The sequence below is a fragment of the Dictyostelium discoideum genome (assembly GCF_000004695.1).
Source record: "Dictyostelium discoideum AX4 chromosome 5 chromosome, whole genome shotgun sequence".
Taxonomy (NCBI): domain Eukaryota; phylum Evosea; class Eumycetozoa; order Dictyosteliales; family Dictyosteliaceae; genus Dictyostelium; species Dictyostelium discoideum.
In genome coordinates, this window is record NC_007091.3 from 501,382 (window position 1) to 517,252 (window position 15,871).

The window sequence follows — 15,871 nt, forward strand, 5'->3', positions numbered from 1 at the left end:
TAAATAAAAAATAAATAAAAAAATATTGTTGTATTAAAGAATAAAAAACAAACACATTTTAATTCGTTTTCAAATTTTTTTTTTTTTTTTTTTAATTTATAATATAATCCAATGTTTCATATTACATATTTTAATTAAATTGTTTTAAAATATAATTATTATCTTGGAGGCTGTTTTTAAAATATAATTATTATCTTGGAGGTTGTTTTTAAAATAATAAAAAAACACCTTTAATCCACCCAAACATAATTTTTTAAATTAAAATTTTTTTTGATTTGGAAAAGATAAGGGTGTTTGGATGTAAAAATTTCAGAATTAAAGTGAAAAGTAATTTTATACTGCGCTGGTGGGTTTGTCGCCTCTTTTTTTTTTTTTTCCTTTTATTTTTTTATTTTCTATGCGACTCCCCTTAGGAAAAGATTGGACCTGGGTGTTATTTGAATCTTTTCCTTTTGGTGGCTTTTTTTTAAAACACCCATTTTTTTCTTTTTTTTTTTTTAAAATTTTTTTTTTTTCCAAAAATTCATAATATTCCAACATCAAAAAATGAGACAAATAAATAATATCTATCTCTTTTTTTTATTTTCAATTATTACTTTTAATGGTAAATACTTAAAAAGAGTTTTATAATTTTTTTCTAATTTTTTTTTTACACAAATAAATAAATCTATCTATTTTTTTATTTTTCCAAGAATTCTTTTTAACCAAAATTAAAAAATTTAAAATAAAATTTGACAACAAATAGAAATAAACTCAAGAGAGCCTTGCATTCAGAATTATACGTTTGAATATGGCAGAAATTATAAAGGAGATTATGGAATGTTATATGATCTAAATTGTTTAGATCCAAATTTCGAAAGGGTTACTGTTAGTGGTCCGCAAAAAATTAATAATAGCTATACAAATAATTTCAAAGATAAAAATATTCCATCGTTTTACTTTATTAATCCTGGATATACAATTTATAATTTCCATCCAACTCCGTTATCAAATTCTACCGAATTTTCAATTAATTCCTCATTCCAAAATTCATCTCTGATTATTAAATCATTTTTTTTAAAAAATGGTAATGTATTGTATTCGATTTTTTATTTTTATTGATCATTTTTTAATATTAGCTTTTATTAGCTTCAGATATATCAGATATTAAGCAAATTATTATGGTAGATTCAAAATATTGTTCCTCATTAAAATATGATCAATGTGTACTATTTATTGAGTTCAATGGCATATCTGAGCCAACGCTATTATTTGACGATAATCTTTATAGACCATTTTTAATTAATGGTAATCCAAACAAAGGGAAATATTACATAGAGTTATCAAGAATTTCATCATTACCCAAAGAGTCATACAGTATTTATCTCTTTTCAAATAGTCTCAAATATGAACCCATTCATACATTTAAAGGACTGAATTACACAGGACAAATGGTGGCAGCAAATCCCCCATATGTATATTACTATTCTAAACCAATTACATATATTTTTATTGAAATTGAAACCCTACCGGGAAATTTAGGAAGTCTTATTGTTCGTTATCAAAATTTTGAAAATTTTGATTTGGTTATTCCACTACCATTCTCATTTACTTTGAATGATGGCATTGCTAGTTTTTCAATAGCTTATCCAGTTTCCCAATATTTTGTTCCCCCAACACAATTGTCAATTTCATTCACAAATGTTAACGACTTTTTTGGAAAGATAAATATGGGAGGATCAAAATTAAAAGATTATGAAAGCCCAACCAAATTAAATGTAGATTTTTTAAAACCATTCGAGTATTCTGATAAAATTGCCATCAGAGTGAGGGCTTCGGACAAAGGTTCAGGAGTTCAATATATTATATTCACTTTTAATTCCACTTATTCTTTGCAACCAATTAACTCAATTAAGTTATCAAATATGGATTTAGTAAAAGGTGATTGTTTTAATGGTATTTATCAAGTAATTGTTCCAAAATATAAAATTCGAAAGTATTATGAAATAGAAATAATTGATCATGCCAATAATTCAAATAATAGTAAAGATTCTACCCCATTTTTATTTTTAAGTCCAATGGATTTCCAATCTATCTTTTTTGCCAGTCAAAGTAGTGATGTATCTGAAAATTCTGTTAAAAATACAATGTTTATAGAACTAAAAAATAAATCGATAGATTGGTTGGCTTTCGAATTTATTCCAATATTTGGAGTTAAGCATGAGCCATCATTCATTAGCAAGTGGAATTCATCAAGTACAATATATGAAATTCATTTCACGATTCCTGCTCGTTTGCCACCAGGACCAATACAATATATTTTGAATCCTGTTGACATAGATAGTTCTACGTTTTATACATATCTTGGCCCTTCTTCTGAATTAAACATTATTTGTGAAAAAACTGATACAATTGGACCATTGGTGACTTCACTATTGGCATATAACCCTGAAACACTATCGTATGGTAAATCTGTTGAAGTTGGGTTTGAAATACATTTTAAAGACGATTTAAATGGTATTGCTGATATTAATTTTACTATAATCTCAGACAAAGATAAAAATGGTTTTGATTTTAATTGTAAGCCACCAGAAATAAAAAATACTCATACATGTTCTCCAAGATGGAATGTAACCATACCACAGACATTTTACATATCCCAAATGTCCACAATAGATAGCAAGGGTTATTCAACTGAATATCCTAATATTAATAAAGTAAACCCAATGATGGAAATTGTAGAAACTGATTATAATAAACTGATAGTTACAAGTAGTGGTGAAATGGACACAGATATCCCAACGTTGGTTCATTTCATTTCTAATATATCATATATAAATAATCAATCAGATAGATCGATTTTAGTTAACTTTACTATTGAAGATACCAATAGTGGTGTTTCAATTAAATATCAACCAACAATTTATACAATCCCAGATACTTTGAATATTCTTTCATTTCCATGCAAACACGAAGAGGGTTTGATCAACAACACCAAATACCGCCAGGTAAATTTTTACTGCGAGTTAATGTTACCATATTTATATGGCTATCCAAACGGTTTCTTTTTCCAAATTCATGGTGTTTATGATAATCATTTTAATTCTGCAGGTTTTTCTTATGACAATAGCCCAAGATTTGGTTTTTTCATAAATGTTACAGTTGGTGATGATATACCATTCATTGAATCATTTAAAACTGATGAATCATATATAACCTTAAAAGGTTTTAAATTTGGAATTTCACCTAGTGTAATATATAACTCCAACTTCACACAAGAACTATTAATATTTTCTCCTTCCCCTTTTTTAAATAACAGTTTTATTCAATTTAAACCAAATTTAACCCAAAACATTATTGGAGAAACTATTTTGATCTACATTAATACCTCGGAAGGAAAATCCAACACTATTTCAATTGAATTGCCATGTAAAGGAGAGCCATTATGTGGTGGTCAGTCTCAAGGAATTTGCACCCTAATGGGGTGTAGATGTAAACCTGAATATACCGGGACTGATTGCTCATCAAATATTATTATTATAAATCCAAATATTAACTTAACCAAACCTGATGTCCAATTACCATACACTCACCATCAATCTTTGATTTCTGTTCATTCTTTAAGAGAAGTTGATTTCAATGGTAAATTGGTTAATGAATATATATTTAATAATTGGAGTTATTATGGTTCAAATAATAGTTTCTCATATATAACAGATGTCAATAATAAAAATGTACCTGATAATAATGTAAAGGTTGAGGTTTTAATTAGACATTATAAAGATGGCGGTTTAGTAGAATTTGCCGGCAAAAATGTTCCAATTTTGCTGGGAGCTGTTAAGTATTATTTTTCTCTTTCTAAGTATATATTTAAATCTCAGTTAAATACATTACATTTGGTAATGCATGCTGCTGTAGAAACTTCACAAAAAGAAAATGTGTGCATGGGTAGTGAGTTTGGAATTGATGGTTTGGAACAAGAATCTCAATACTTTAAAGTTCAAATCAATGGTTTTAGTCTATATGGACAATTTATGACAAGAGCAATAATAGATGGTAAATTTATATCAATCAGAAACCTACAGGTTAATAGTTCAGATTTTAAAAAATCTTTAAACACCAACACACATTCTCAAATTTATTTTGCAATTGAAATTCCTAATTATGAAATAAGGGCTGAATTAGATCCAAACTTTAGTGTCCTCTTGGAAAATACCAATAAACCAAATTCTCAAAATTTTGTTTGTGTTGGTGGTAAATCAGGAGGTTTGACATCTCTGCAAATGGTTGGAATTATAATATCTTGTGTGGGAATGTTTGTGGTTGTTATTGTAATAATTTGTTATATTTCATATAAAAAATCAACTTTTCTTCGTATTAAAGCAAGATTTGTATCCTTGAAATTAAAAAGTCTCAGAGACTAATATTTCACTAGAAAAAAATTATTAAATAAATCATTTTATGAGAAATTTTATAATCGAAATCTCTTTTATTTCGAAAAATGAAATTATTTGATAGAAATTGCATATTTTTTTTAAAGTAAAATTTGAACACAAATTTATTTATTCTTTCATTTCTTAAAATAATTTTTTCTAATAATTCTTTAATTTTAAAGAAATGATAGAATGTCCCATACCAAAATTATATATGATAAAATTAATAAAAACAAAAAAAAGAGAAAGTTTTGAAAATGAAATTTTATTAAATGTTTACATTGGACCTATCAGTGAATAATTGAATTAATTTTAAACAAAAAAAAAGTTTTTTTTGAAAAAGATTGAGTTATCCCGGAGAAGTTCATTTTTTAAACAAAAACAAATTATTTCAAAAAAAGTTTTTTTTTTTTTAAAAAATTCCAAAATCTTTTAGCCAAAGTTTTTAAAATCTTTTTTTTTTTTTTTTTTTTTTTTTTTTTTTTCAAAATTTCAATTTAAAAAAAATAAAGGAAAAAACACACCAAAATTAAATAAGTAAGAATAAAAATGAAATATTTATTAGTATATTTACACATATTACTATTTTGTTTATTAAAGATCAATAGCCAAAAGTATTGCACTTATAGTGGTGTTGGAGAAGATTATAATATCAAATTTGATGTCTTACAAACATAGTATGTAATTTTTTTTTTTTTTCTTTCTCTTCTTTTTTTTTTTTTTTTTTTTTTAAAAAAAAAACCTAATTATTTTTTTTTCTTAAACGTTCAAACAGTGGTGTTGGTTTTCATTACTCATATTTAAGTGTTATTTTTACAACTTGTAATTATACTATTCCTTGTGGTAGTAATAGTAATAATGTATTGTGTGGATCATATTCAATTGTTCCACGCAAGTATCTTTCATTGGGATTTGTTAATGGCAGTACACATAGTTATAGCAAAGACGGACTAATGATAACATATATATCACAGGATACAACAAATGATAATGATTGCAAAAGATATACAACAAATGTGATTTTTCAATGTAGACCAGATGGTGATGTATCCGATTCATTAGATGTTGGCATCGACAATATACTTATTGATTCATGTATTGTTGAATTCACACTCTCTTCACGTACAGTGTGTCAAACATGTCCAAACTGTTTAAAAACACATCAAACATCATGTAATGTGAAAAGTGGTTGGTGTACTTGTGATGGTAATACAAAAGGTTTAAATTGTGATCAATTAAATGCAAATATATCATCGGTATTAACACCAACAATTAGTGGTGGTGATGTTATAATGTCTGGTGATTTTTCAAATATTTATAATATTAGCTCAAGTATTACAATTTCAATTGGTACTTCAATTTGTAATAGTGTTATTTTCTCAAGTAATAAATCACAAATCAAATGTACGATAGGTGCAGGTGAAGGTGATCAACAAATTAAATTATCAGATGGAAATGGTGCAACATTAATATATGATGGATTTTATTATAGAGCTCCTTGTTCAGTCGAATGTTCACCATTTGGTAAATGTAATGATCACGTTGGTAATTGTATTTGTAATGATGTTGCAATTGGTACAGATTGTAAAACTTTAAATTTACAATTAGATTCAGTAACACCAACATTTGTAACTGGTGGTCAAGTTTATTTAAATGGTAATTTCCTAAATGTCAAAGATCTTAGTCTAACTATTAAAATCGGTGATATAGAATGTTCAGATGTTAAATTCAACGATACTAATTTCAAAGTTTTGCAATGTATAATTCGAAAAGGTGAAGGTATTAAAGATATTATAATATCATCAGGTTTGCTATCATTTTCAAAAGCAAAAGCATTCGAATATCAATACTACAAATGTCCACTCAATTGTTCAACACCAAATGGTACTTGTGATAATAATACTGGTAATTGTACATGCCATAATGAACATTTTGGTAATTCTTGTGAATTTACTCGATGTCCACTCGATTGTTCGACACCAAATGGTACTTGTGATAATAATACTGGTAATTGTACATGCCATAATGAACATTTTGGTAATGGTTGTGAATTTACTCGATGTCCACTCAATTGTTCGACACCAAATGGTACTTGTGATAATAATACTGGTAATTGTACATGCCATAATGAACATTTTGGTAATGGTTGTGAATTTACTCGATGTCCACTCGATTGTTCGACACCAAATGGTACTTGTGATAATAATACTGGTAATTGTACATGCCATAATGAACATTTTGGTAATGGTTGTGAATTCACTCAATGCCCACTCTATTGTTCAACACCAAATGGTACTTGTGATATTAATAGTGGTATTTGTACATGTGATAATGAACATATTGGTAATGGTTGCGAAATTAAATTTATTGAATGTAAACATAAATGTTCAACCAAACATGGAATATGTGATAATGATAGTGGTAATTGTAAATGTGATACTCAAACAAAAGGATTAACGTGTGAAGAATCAAGATTATTAATTGAATCATTAGACTCAATCAATTCAAAAGGTGGTACAATAAATATAATTGGTTATTTTGGAAATACAACATCATTATTAACAATTAAAATTGGTGAATCACAATGTAAAAATATCAAAGTATTCAATGAAACAACATTAAAATGTGATATTGGTGAAGGTAAAGGTATTCATAATATTACAATCATTGATGATGACCTTTCGTTCACAGCAATCAATAAGTTCCAATATCTCGATGAAAAAACAAAAATCTCAAAAATATCGAGAGGTGCAATTGCTGGTATTGTTGTTGGTTGTGTTGTTGCTGTTTCATTAATTGGTTCTATTGCTTTTTATTATCATCACAAAAATAAAAAGGTTAATCTTTTCTTCTAAAAACTAAAATAAAATTTAACCATTATGGTTTTTTATTACAATAATTAAAATTTCCCAATTATTTTTGATATTTTTCTTTTTTTTTTTTTCTTCCAACTATTGAAAGAGTTATCTAATAATTCAATCTCATTAATTAAAGAATAGAGTCTTATTACACATTAATTTTCATTTAATCTATTTTTTTTATTTTTATTTGTTTTTTTAGTTGATTGACCAAAATTCGAACCAAGGTCTGGGATTTCATTGGGAGTGAGATACAAAAAAAGCTGTGAAAACTTATCCAATTTTTTCCTTTTTTCATTCAATTTTTATAAATGTAAAGATAATTTTCCATTGTCCAATTATCCTTAAATTTTTAAAAAAATTATCCGGATGAGGTAAAACACTAAAAAATAGAGTTCCATTTTAGTAAAAAAAAAAAAAAAAAAATTAATTGATATTCTTTATATAAAAAAAAAAAAATAAAAAAAATGCTCACCTTGATTCTGGCATTAATTTTGGGTTTAAAATCTTCTCCAACACTTCTATAAGCACAATACTTATAAATCCGACTATTGGTTGTTAATAAAAAAAATAGTTGTATAAATAAAATAATATTCCATTTTTATTAAGGTGATATTTTATTTTTTTATTTTTGTTGTATTTTTTTTATAATTTGATTAAATAAAAAAAAAAAAAAGATTTAAAATAAAAAAAAAATAAAAAAAGATTTAAAATAATTTGCCTCTGGACCTATCAGGAATAATTGAATTAATTTTTACTAACTTAACATTTTTTAAAAAGATAGAGCTGTTGGGAATAAATTGATTTATTTCGAAAAATGTTTTTTTTTTTTTTTTTTTTTTTTTTTTTTTTTAATAAAATACAAGATTTAAAACAAAAATTTAAAATAATATTTAAATATTTTTAAAGACCTTTTGTAGAATTATATTTAGTATGTAATTATCGAAATATGAACTTCAAAAATTCATATGAATATCAAAATAATTCACTTTTTTTTTAAAAAAAAAAAATATTTTAAAAATTCTTTTTTGTGGGGAATAAAAAAAAAAAAAAAGAAAATATGATTCTGTTCGAAGTTTTCAAAAAGAAGAAAAAAAATAAAATAAAATAAAAAACAATTAAAACTTTTAACCAATCATTTAGATGTAAGTTGTTTTTTTTAAATAAATAATTTGTGAAAAATAAAAAATTAGGTGTTTTGGATAGTAAAAAAAAATAAAAAAAATAAAAAAAACATGTCGCCCCAAAAAAAAAAAAAGGGGGAGGGGCAGTAAAAAAGGGGTAGTTTCCCCATACAAATCCAAAACACCTTTTTTTTGACACCTAAATTTTTATTATTCACATTTATCAATTTTTACCAATTTTTTTCTTTTTTTTTTTTTTTTTTCAGCCATATTGGTTTGTTGGGCGTAGTAGAAGTAGTTGTTGTTTTTAATATTAATTATATATAAGGTGTTATAGGTTTCATATGAACAGTAAATTTTATATCATAGTTTGGAATACTTTTAATCTTCAAAAAATTAGAACATAAGTATCAGTATTTACTCCAGCTGCTGTACAACCTGAAAATACTACCAATATCACAAATGTACAACACTAGCAAATACAACATCAACAACAACACCACCACCGCCACTACCACCACCATTTTACCAAGACACTCAACAACTAATAAATTGGAAACTCAAATACAACCCCCCCCAAATAGATTAGATAATGGGGCTCCAAATACTATATCCACAGCAATTGGTGGGAATGGCTAACCTCTGTTATTGTTCCAGAAACTAGTTTACCACCAGAGAATTCTGAGTTTGAAACTTGTTAAGAAAGTGAAAAAGGTGGTGCTATGGTTACTGTTTCCTCTCATAAAGAATTCGATGCTTGATACATGCGCCTTCTCAAGCCCTATTATTCCAATCAATAATTTTGCCGTTGGTGCTTTATTGACCAGCACTGGTCACTGTAGAATTGCAATGTTGTTGGTTTCTATTACCACTATGGTAATGGAACTCCACTCTAGAGATCAAAGTGGTGATGATAATTTCCTTTTGATTTCAACTCGTGTATGTGCTGATGAAAAACGTTACCTTTATCCTGGTTGTACCGATGCCATGTTGGTGGTCCGTCGAGGTCAAGTCAAACCATTTATACCATTTTAAATATTGATTTGAATCAAAAATCACCAATTTATTTATTAAGTATTGGTAATTAAATAAAGTAGTAGTAGTAGTTCGAGCGGACCAACAAATTTAAATAAAAAAATCCTCTGTGTATCTTTCAAATAATTTTGGTTTTTTTTTTTAATGTTTTTTTTTTTTTATTTTATATGGGACATAATTCTTTAAAATTTATCAATCTAAATAAACCCAAAATGATTTTTAAATTCACCAATTTTAAAAACTATTAAGATACACAGTGGATTTTTCTTTGTAAATAGGAAAAAAAAGTGATGACATACAAAGGGAGTAAAAAAAAAAATGGTTTTTAAAAATCAACCTCCAATGAAAGATAAAAGCCAAAAAAAAAAAAAAAAAAAAAAAAATTAAAAGAATATACTCGTTGTGTGCTTGTCAATAAATTATAAAAAAAAGTGTGTTTTTAGCAATAAAAAAAAAAGAAAATAATAAAAGTTATACAGAAAATAACCAATCCAGTTTTTTAAAAAATTATAATTATTGCATTATTATTTATTTTATTTATAATTTTTCCTTTTTTTTTTTTTTTAAAAACTCGCCAACGATCAGTGTCGCTACAAAATAATAAACTTAAAATTGAACCTATCAGTGAATAATTGAATTATTTATAATTAACTCATCATTTTTTTAAAAAATCAAATTATCCCTGAATAAATTCAGTTATTTCAAAAAAAGTTTTTTTTTTTTTTTCAATAAAATGCGTGATTTAAAACAAAAATTTTAAATAATATTAAACAATATTAGTTAAGACCTATTGTAGAATTAAATTTGGTATGTAGTTATTGAGAAATAGAGAAAATATAAAAAAATGAACTTCGAAAAAAAAAGGAACTTCAAAAAAAAAAAAACTACATAAAAAATAAATCCTTTTCTGAGTCCTGGTATTTCTGATTTTTTTTTTTGTAAATCATACTTTTATTTTATTTTATTTTTTTTATATTTTTTATTATAATTGAATAAAAAAAAAAATTTAAAAAAAAAAAAATGAAAATTTTTTTTAGAGAAAAGATTACTCGACCTTTTTTAAAATATGAAGAGTTAATTATAAATAATTAAATTATCAACTTGTAAAAAATAAAAAAATATAAAAATTTTAAATCAAATTAAATAAATCATAAAAAAATATTATAGGAAAATTTCGCAAAAAGGTTCTTGATTTTCTGGGTACTTTCAGGCTTTTTTATTCTTTGAAAAAAAAAAAATTAAAAAAAAAAAATTAAAAAAAAAAAAAAGTTTGCAAATATAAAATCAACATTTTGGTGCGATAATAAAAAAAAAAATTATAATAATAATTAAATAAATAAATAAATAAAAATAAAAAATATTATTAAAAAAAAAAAAAAAAAAAATGTTTGATTATTTTTTCGGTAGTAAAACAGAAAACAAAAAATTAAAAGTAAATCAGGTTTTAAAAAAATACAAAGATTTATATGCAATAACAATTGAAAATGTTTTTACAAAAGAAGAATGTGAAGAATTAATTAGATTATCAGAAGAAAAAGGATATGAACCTGCATTGGTAGTATGTAAAAAATTTAAAATTTTTTATTAAATAAAATATTAATTTTTTTTTTTTTTTTTTTTTTTTTTTTTTTTTTTTCAGAATACCGGAAATGGTCAACAAGAATTAATGACAGATGTAAGAAATAATGATAGATGCATAATAGATACAGAAGAATTATCAAATAAAATTTATGAGAGAATTAAGGAATTTATCCCACAAGATTTTAGAGGTCACAAAGTTGTATCATTAAATGAAAGATTACGTTTTCTTCGTTATTATCCAGGTCAAGAATTTAAAGCACATTTCGATGGTTCATATGAAAGAACTGAAGGTCCAAAGGCAGGTGAAAGATCACATATCACATGTCAATTATATTTAAATGATGTTGAAAAAGGTGGTGAGACAACATTCTTTGTTGGCCCAAATCAAGAAGAAATTAAAGTCAATCCTTCAACTGGTATGTAGTAAATAATTGTAAAAAAAAAAAAAAAAAAAATTAGAAAAATTAATTATTAATATTTATTTATTATAAAGGAATGATAATTTTATTTCAACACAGAATTTTACACCAAGGTTCACCAGTAGTTTCTGGTGTAAAATACGTAATTCGTTCTGATGTTATGTATAATAGTTAAAAAAAAAAAAAAAAAAAAATTATAATAAAAAATAGATATTTTTTTTTTAATGGACCAGTAAAAAATGTGAAAAATGAAAAAAAACAGATATTTTAGAATTTGATTTTTTTTTTTTTTTTTTTTAATTATTTTATTAATTTTTATTTTTTTATTTTTTTTATTTATTTACAAAATAGTAAAAAAATAAAATAAAAAACATTAATAAATCGAAAATGGTAACAACAAATATAAATAACAATAAATCAATTAATATAATTAGTAAAGATATAACTTATTTTAATAATAATAATAATAATAATAATAATAATAATAATAATAATAATAATATTTTTTTATTAAATGAAATTAATAATCAACAAGATAGAATAAATCAATTAAGAATCGACGATGAATTTATAAATAACTATCATCACACTCACCAAGAAACAATAAATACAAGGGGTAGAAGGTTTTTTAAATTTTTATTAAAGTTTAATAAAAAAAAAGGTTCAAATAGTGATACAATCCAAGTTCACTTTTTTACACCTTACTGGTAATTGTTTTTTTTTTTTTGGTACTCATAGTAAAGTGGTCTATTATGCATCTAAGAATATTCTTTGCCTCTCTCTTATTGAAACATTAAAAAAAAAAATGTTGGAATCAATTTTGAAATTTCTTTTTTTAAAAAAAAGAAAAAAATATAAAAAAAAAATATTAATAAAATATTGAAAAGGAATCCAAAGATATTTTTGATTTTTTGATTTTTTTATATATTTTTTTTTGTTTTTTTTTTGTTTTTGTGTGGAAAAAAAAAGAAGGGTCTTGATGGTTTTTTTTTTTTTTTTTTTTTTTTTTTTGGTTCATTAAATTCTATTTTTTTTTTTTTTTATATATATATTTAACAAAAACTTTGCAATATGGGTCAATCAAATTCAAGAAGTATTTATCGAAAAAAATAAATAAAATAAAATAAAATAAAATAAAATAAAATAAAATAAAATAAAATAAAAAAAAATTAAAAAAAATAAAAAAAAAAAATTATAAAATAAAAAATTTAAATGAAAAAAAAAAAAAAAAATAGCAATCATATAAATTAATAAAAATATAAAAACAATTAATTTAATTTTAACAAACCACCCAATTTAGCTATTTATTTAGAACCGGTTGAGAGACCAAACGTAAAGGATTCAGGAAAAACTAATTTCAACTATTAATTCTAAAAGAAATTAAACAAAATACAATAAAATCTAATTTTTATTTGTTTCAATTATCATTTTTATTTTAAAAGAACGCAAATGTTTTCGTTTGGAAAAAAAAAATAAAAAAAAAGAAAAAAAAAAAACAAAAAATAAAAAAATTTTTATTTATTAATATTATTTATTTAGATTACAAAACAAAAATCAAATCAATTATAAACTTTTAATAAAGGTTGATATTTATAGATTTTTTTTTTTTTTTTTTTTTTTTTTTTTAACAAAAAATATCTTTCAAAGGGAAAATATAAACTTTAAAATAGTATTTATTATAATATTTTTTAGGATTAAAAAAAAAATCTTGGGATATAATTATTTCCAAATTTCTGTGAAAAATAAAAAAAAAATCTCATCAAAATCATGTATTAATTTTTATAAAGGTTTATTTTTTTTTTTTTTTTTGTAATTGGAAAAAGAAAAATACCATTGATATTATTAGATATTGTTTTTAACTTTTTAAAATTGGTTTATTAAAAATCTTATTTTTTTATTCAAAATTAATTTATTTTAATTTTTTTTTTTTTTTTTTATTTTTCCAAATCAATTTAAAAAAAAAAAAAAAACAAAAAAAAATATTATTAACATTTAATCAAATAAAAACATATTAATATTTTTAATAACATTTAATAAAATAAAAAAGGGAAAATAAAAATTTTTGATAAAATAAAAAAAATGGGTGCCAAGAGTTCAAAACCAAGTATGAATTAATAGATTTTTTTTTTTTTTTTTTTTTAACCCCAACTAATCTTTTATTTTTTTTTTATCATTTTATAGAATACATAGTTCAAGGAAGTAACAGTAGTAGTGGCAGAGGAGGTTCACGTTCTACTTTCTATGCATAGTTGAAAAAAAAAAAAAAAAAAAAAAAAAAAATGTTATTATATCCATCTATATGATCAATAAAATCAATCATTTTAAAATGATTTTTTAAAAAAATTTTATTTTATTTTATTTTATTTTATTTTATTTTATTTTATTTTATTTTATTTTATTTTATTTTATTTTATTTTATTTTCGAATTTTATTGGTAACATTTGGATTTTCAGTTTTTTTTTTTTCAAAAAACCATCACCAAAAAAACATAAAACCAATAATGGGTATGTCCGGCAGTTTAAAAAGTTTTAAACCAAGTATGTTGGCAATTATCTGTATGGATTTAGTTTTTTTTTATTAAAAAACATAAATAAAAAAACTAACAGATCTCTTTTTAGCACTATATGCTCAAAATAGTAATAACAGAAGTTTTGTTCGTCCAATAACCTTTAATGCTTAAATAAAAAAAAATTAAAAATTAAAAATTCAATGTATGCATTACACAATAATAAATCAAAAAGATATTTTTAGAACAAAACTCCCGCTCTTTTATTTTTTTTTTTTATTTTTTTATTTTTAATTTTTTATTTTTTTTTTATTTTTTATTTTTTCAATTTTATGAAACCAACAACAACAACAAATAATATTTCAATATAAATATAAATAAATACAATGAATTCAAATAATGATAGTAATATATTATTTGTTAACCAAGTTGGAGAACTATTGACAAGGTATAATGAACAAATTGGTCAATTAAATAAAGGTTTATTAGATTACTATTATAATAATGGATTTGATAAAAAGAATTTAAATAGTATTGAAAAAGAATTGGGTATTGTACAAGTATGATACCTTTATTTATTTATTTATTTATTTATTATTATTGTTTATTTAATATATATAAAGTTCCAAATATTAAAAAAAAAAAAAAAAAAAAAAAAAAAAAAAATTTAAATTAGGATTGCTTTTCAAAAATGAAATGGAATTATATAGAAAATGGTAATAAACAATTATTTATAAAAGATATTATATCAGAGACACAAATTACAACACCAAGTCAACATAATGTACATAGTTTAGAAGATCAATTAAAAGAGATTAAAAATGATTTCAATAATAATAAAGAGAAAACTAAAAAAGCATTTGAACATATCATTGAGATCATAAATAGATTCACTGGTATGAATGAAAAATATCAAAAAGAGAAACAAAATTTACAATCTTCAATTAGTAAAGCAAATGAATTAATTGAAAATATATTAAAATTAGTTAATAATAGTAATAATAATAATAATAAAAATAATAATAATAATAATAATAAATCTGGTAATAATAATATTATTAATTATAGTAATAATTTAAATTCATCAATTCAATGGTACAAAAAATATAATAAATTTTTAGAATCAATGGGTGGATTATACATTATACCAAATAATGATAATCAGATAATAAAAAATTCAAAAATTGAATTTGAATTAAAAATTGATACAACTAAAATAATACATAAATTAATAATAGAATTAGATGAAAATAATAATAATAATAATAATAATAATAATAATAATAATAATAATAATAATAATAATAATAATAATAATAATAATAATAATAATAGTGATAATAATAATAGTGATAATGAAAAAGTTTTAAATAATTTACCAATTATAAAAGGTTATAATTTAATACCAAATATTAATGAACTGAATAAAGTTTTACAAGATACAATATCAGATTATTCAAATGAACCCTTGGAATCATTTAGCGATATTGGCTATTTAGTTGGTGAATTTAAGAATATAATTTCAAATTATTATTTAATGGAAGCAGAAATTCAAGATTTATCATTACGTTTTAAAATTAAACGTCAAACATTGAAAAATTATGGCGAACTTTCAATTCAATTACCAAATGGTTTCACTTGTAATCTTTATTTAGATTCTGATTATCCAAAATATTCAAATATTGAAATTCAATCAATTCAAAAACCAAATTCTAATGAATTAGTAACAAATTTATCATTTATTCAAAAAAATATAAATGAAAATAAATGGAGTTTATTACAATTAATTGAAGAAATTGATTATTATTTAAAATAATAAAATTTTTTAAAAAAAAATAAAATAAAAAGTTATGATTTTTTATAAATATATATATTTATATATTCTAATTTTAAAATTGAAAAATAATTATTTATTTATTTATTTATTTATTTATTA

At 22.5% G+C, this 15,871-nt stretch overlaps 6 protein-coding genes across 6 annotated transcripts; all 6 read left to right on the plus strand.

Annotated features, from left to right (window-relative positions):
- Positions 1–546: 546 nt before the first annotated feature.
- DDB_G0287665 (hypothetical protein) lies at positions 547–4,403 on the plus strand (the record flags this gene model as incomplete). Its single annotated transcript, XM_632041.1, has 3 exons — positions 547–604; positions 746–1,071; positions 1,119–4,403. The coding sequence occupies 3 exons, from the start codon at positions 547–549 to the stop codon at positions 4,401–4,403; spliced, it is 3,669 nt and encodes a 1,222-aa protein (XP_637133.1).
- A 558-nt stretch (positions 4,404–4,961) lies between these two features.
- On the plus strand, positions 4,962–7,267 carry DDB_G0287667 (hypothetical protein; the record flags this gene model as incomplete). The annotated part of the gene is made up of 2 exons (XM_632042.1): positions 4,962–5,089; positions 5,188–7,267. 2 exons carry the CDS (start codon positions 4,962–4,964, stop codon positions 7,265–7,267), a joined length of 2,208 nt encoding a protein of 735 aa, XP_637134.1.
- A 1,880-nt stretch (positions 7,268–9,147) lies between these two features.
- On the plus strand, positions 9,148–9,429 carry DDB_G0287669 (hypothetical protein; the record flags this gene model as incomplete). Its single annotated transcript, XM_632043.1, has 1 exon — positions 9,148–9,429. One exon carries the CDS (start codon positions 9,148–9,150, stop codon positions 9,427–9,429), a length of 282 nt encoding a protein of 93 aa, XP_637135.1.
- A 1,384-nt stretch (positions 9,430–10,813) lies between these two features.
- Positions 10,814–11,604, plus strand: DDB_G0287671 (hypothetical protein; the record flags this gene model as incomplete). The annotated part of the gene is made up of 3 exons (XM_632044.1): positions 10,814–10,987; positions 11,069–11,426; positions 11,504–11,604. The coding sequence occupies 3 exons, from the start codon at positions 10,814–10,816 to the stop codon at positions 11,602–11,604; spliced, it is 633 nt and encodes a 210-aa protein (XP_637136.1).
- Positions 11,605–11,816: 212 nt separating this feature from the next.
- On the plus strand, positions 11,817–12,140 carry DDB_G0287673 (hypothetical protein; the record flags this gene model as incomplete). The annotated part of the gene is made up of 1 exon (XM_632045.1): positions 11,817–12,140. One exon carries the CDS (start codon positions 11,817–11,819, stop codon positions 12,138–12,140), a length of 324 nt encoding a protein of 107 aa, XP_637137.1.
- A 2,181-nt stretch (positions 12,141–14,321) lies between these two features.
- Positions 14,322–15,751, plus strand: DDB_G0287675 (hypothetical protein; the record flags this gene model as incomplete). Its single annotated transcript, XM_632046.1, has 2 exons — positions 14,322–14,495; positions 14,612–15,751. 2 exons carry the CDS (start codon positions 14,322–14,324, stop codon positions 15,749–15,751), a joined length of 1,314 nt encoding a protein of 437 aa, XP_637138.1.
- Between the last annotated feature and the right edge of the window lie 120 nt (positions 15,752–15,871).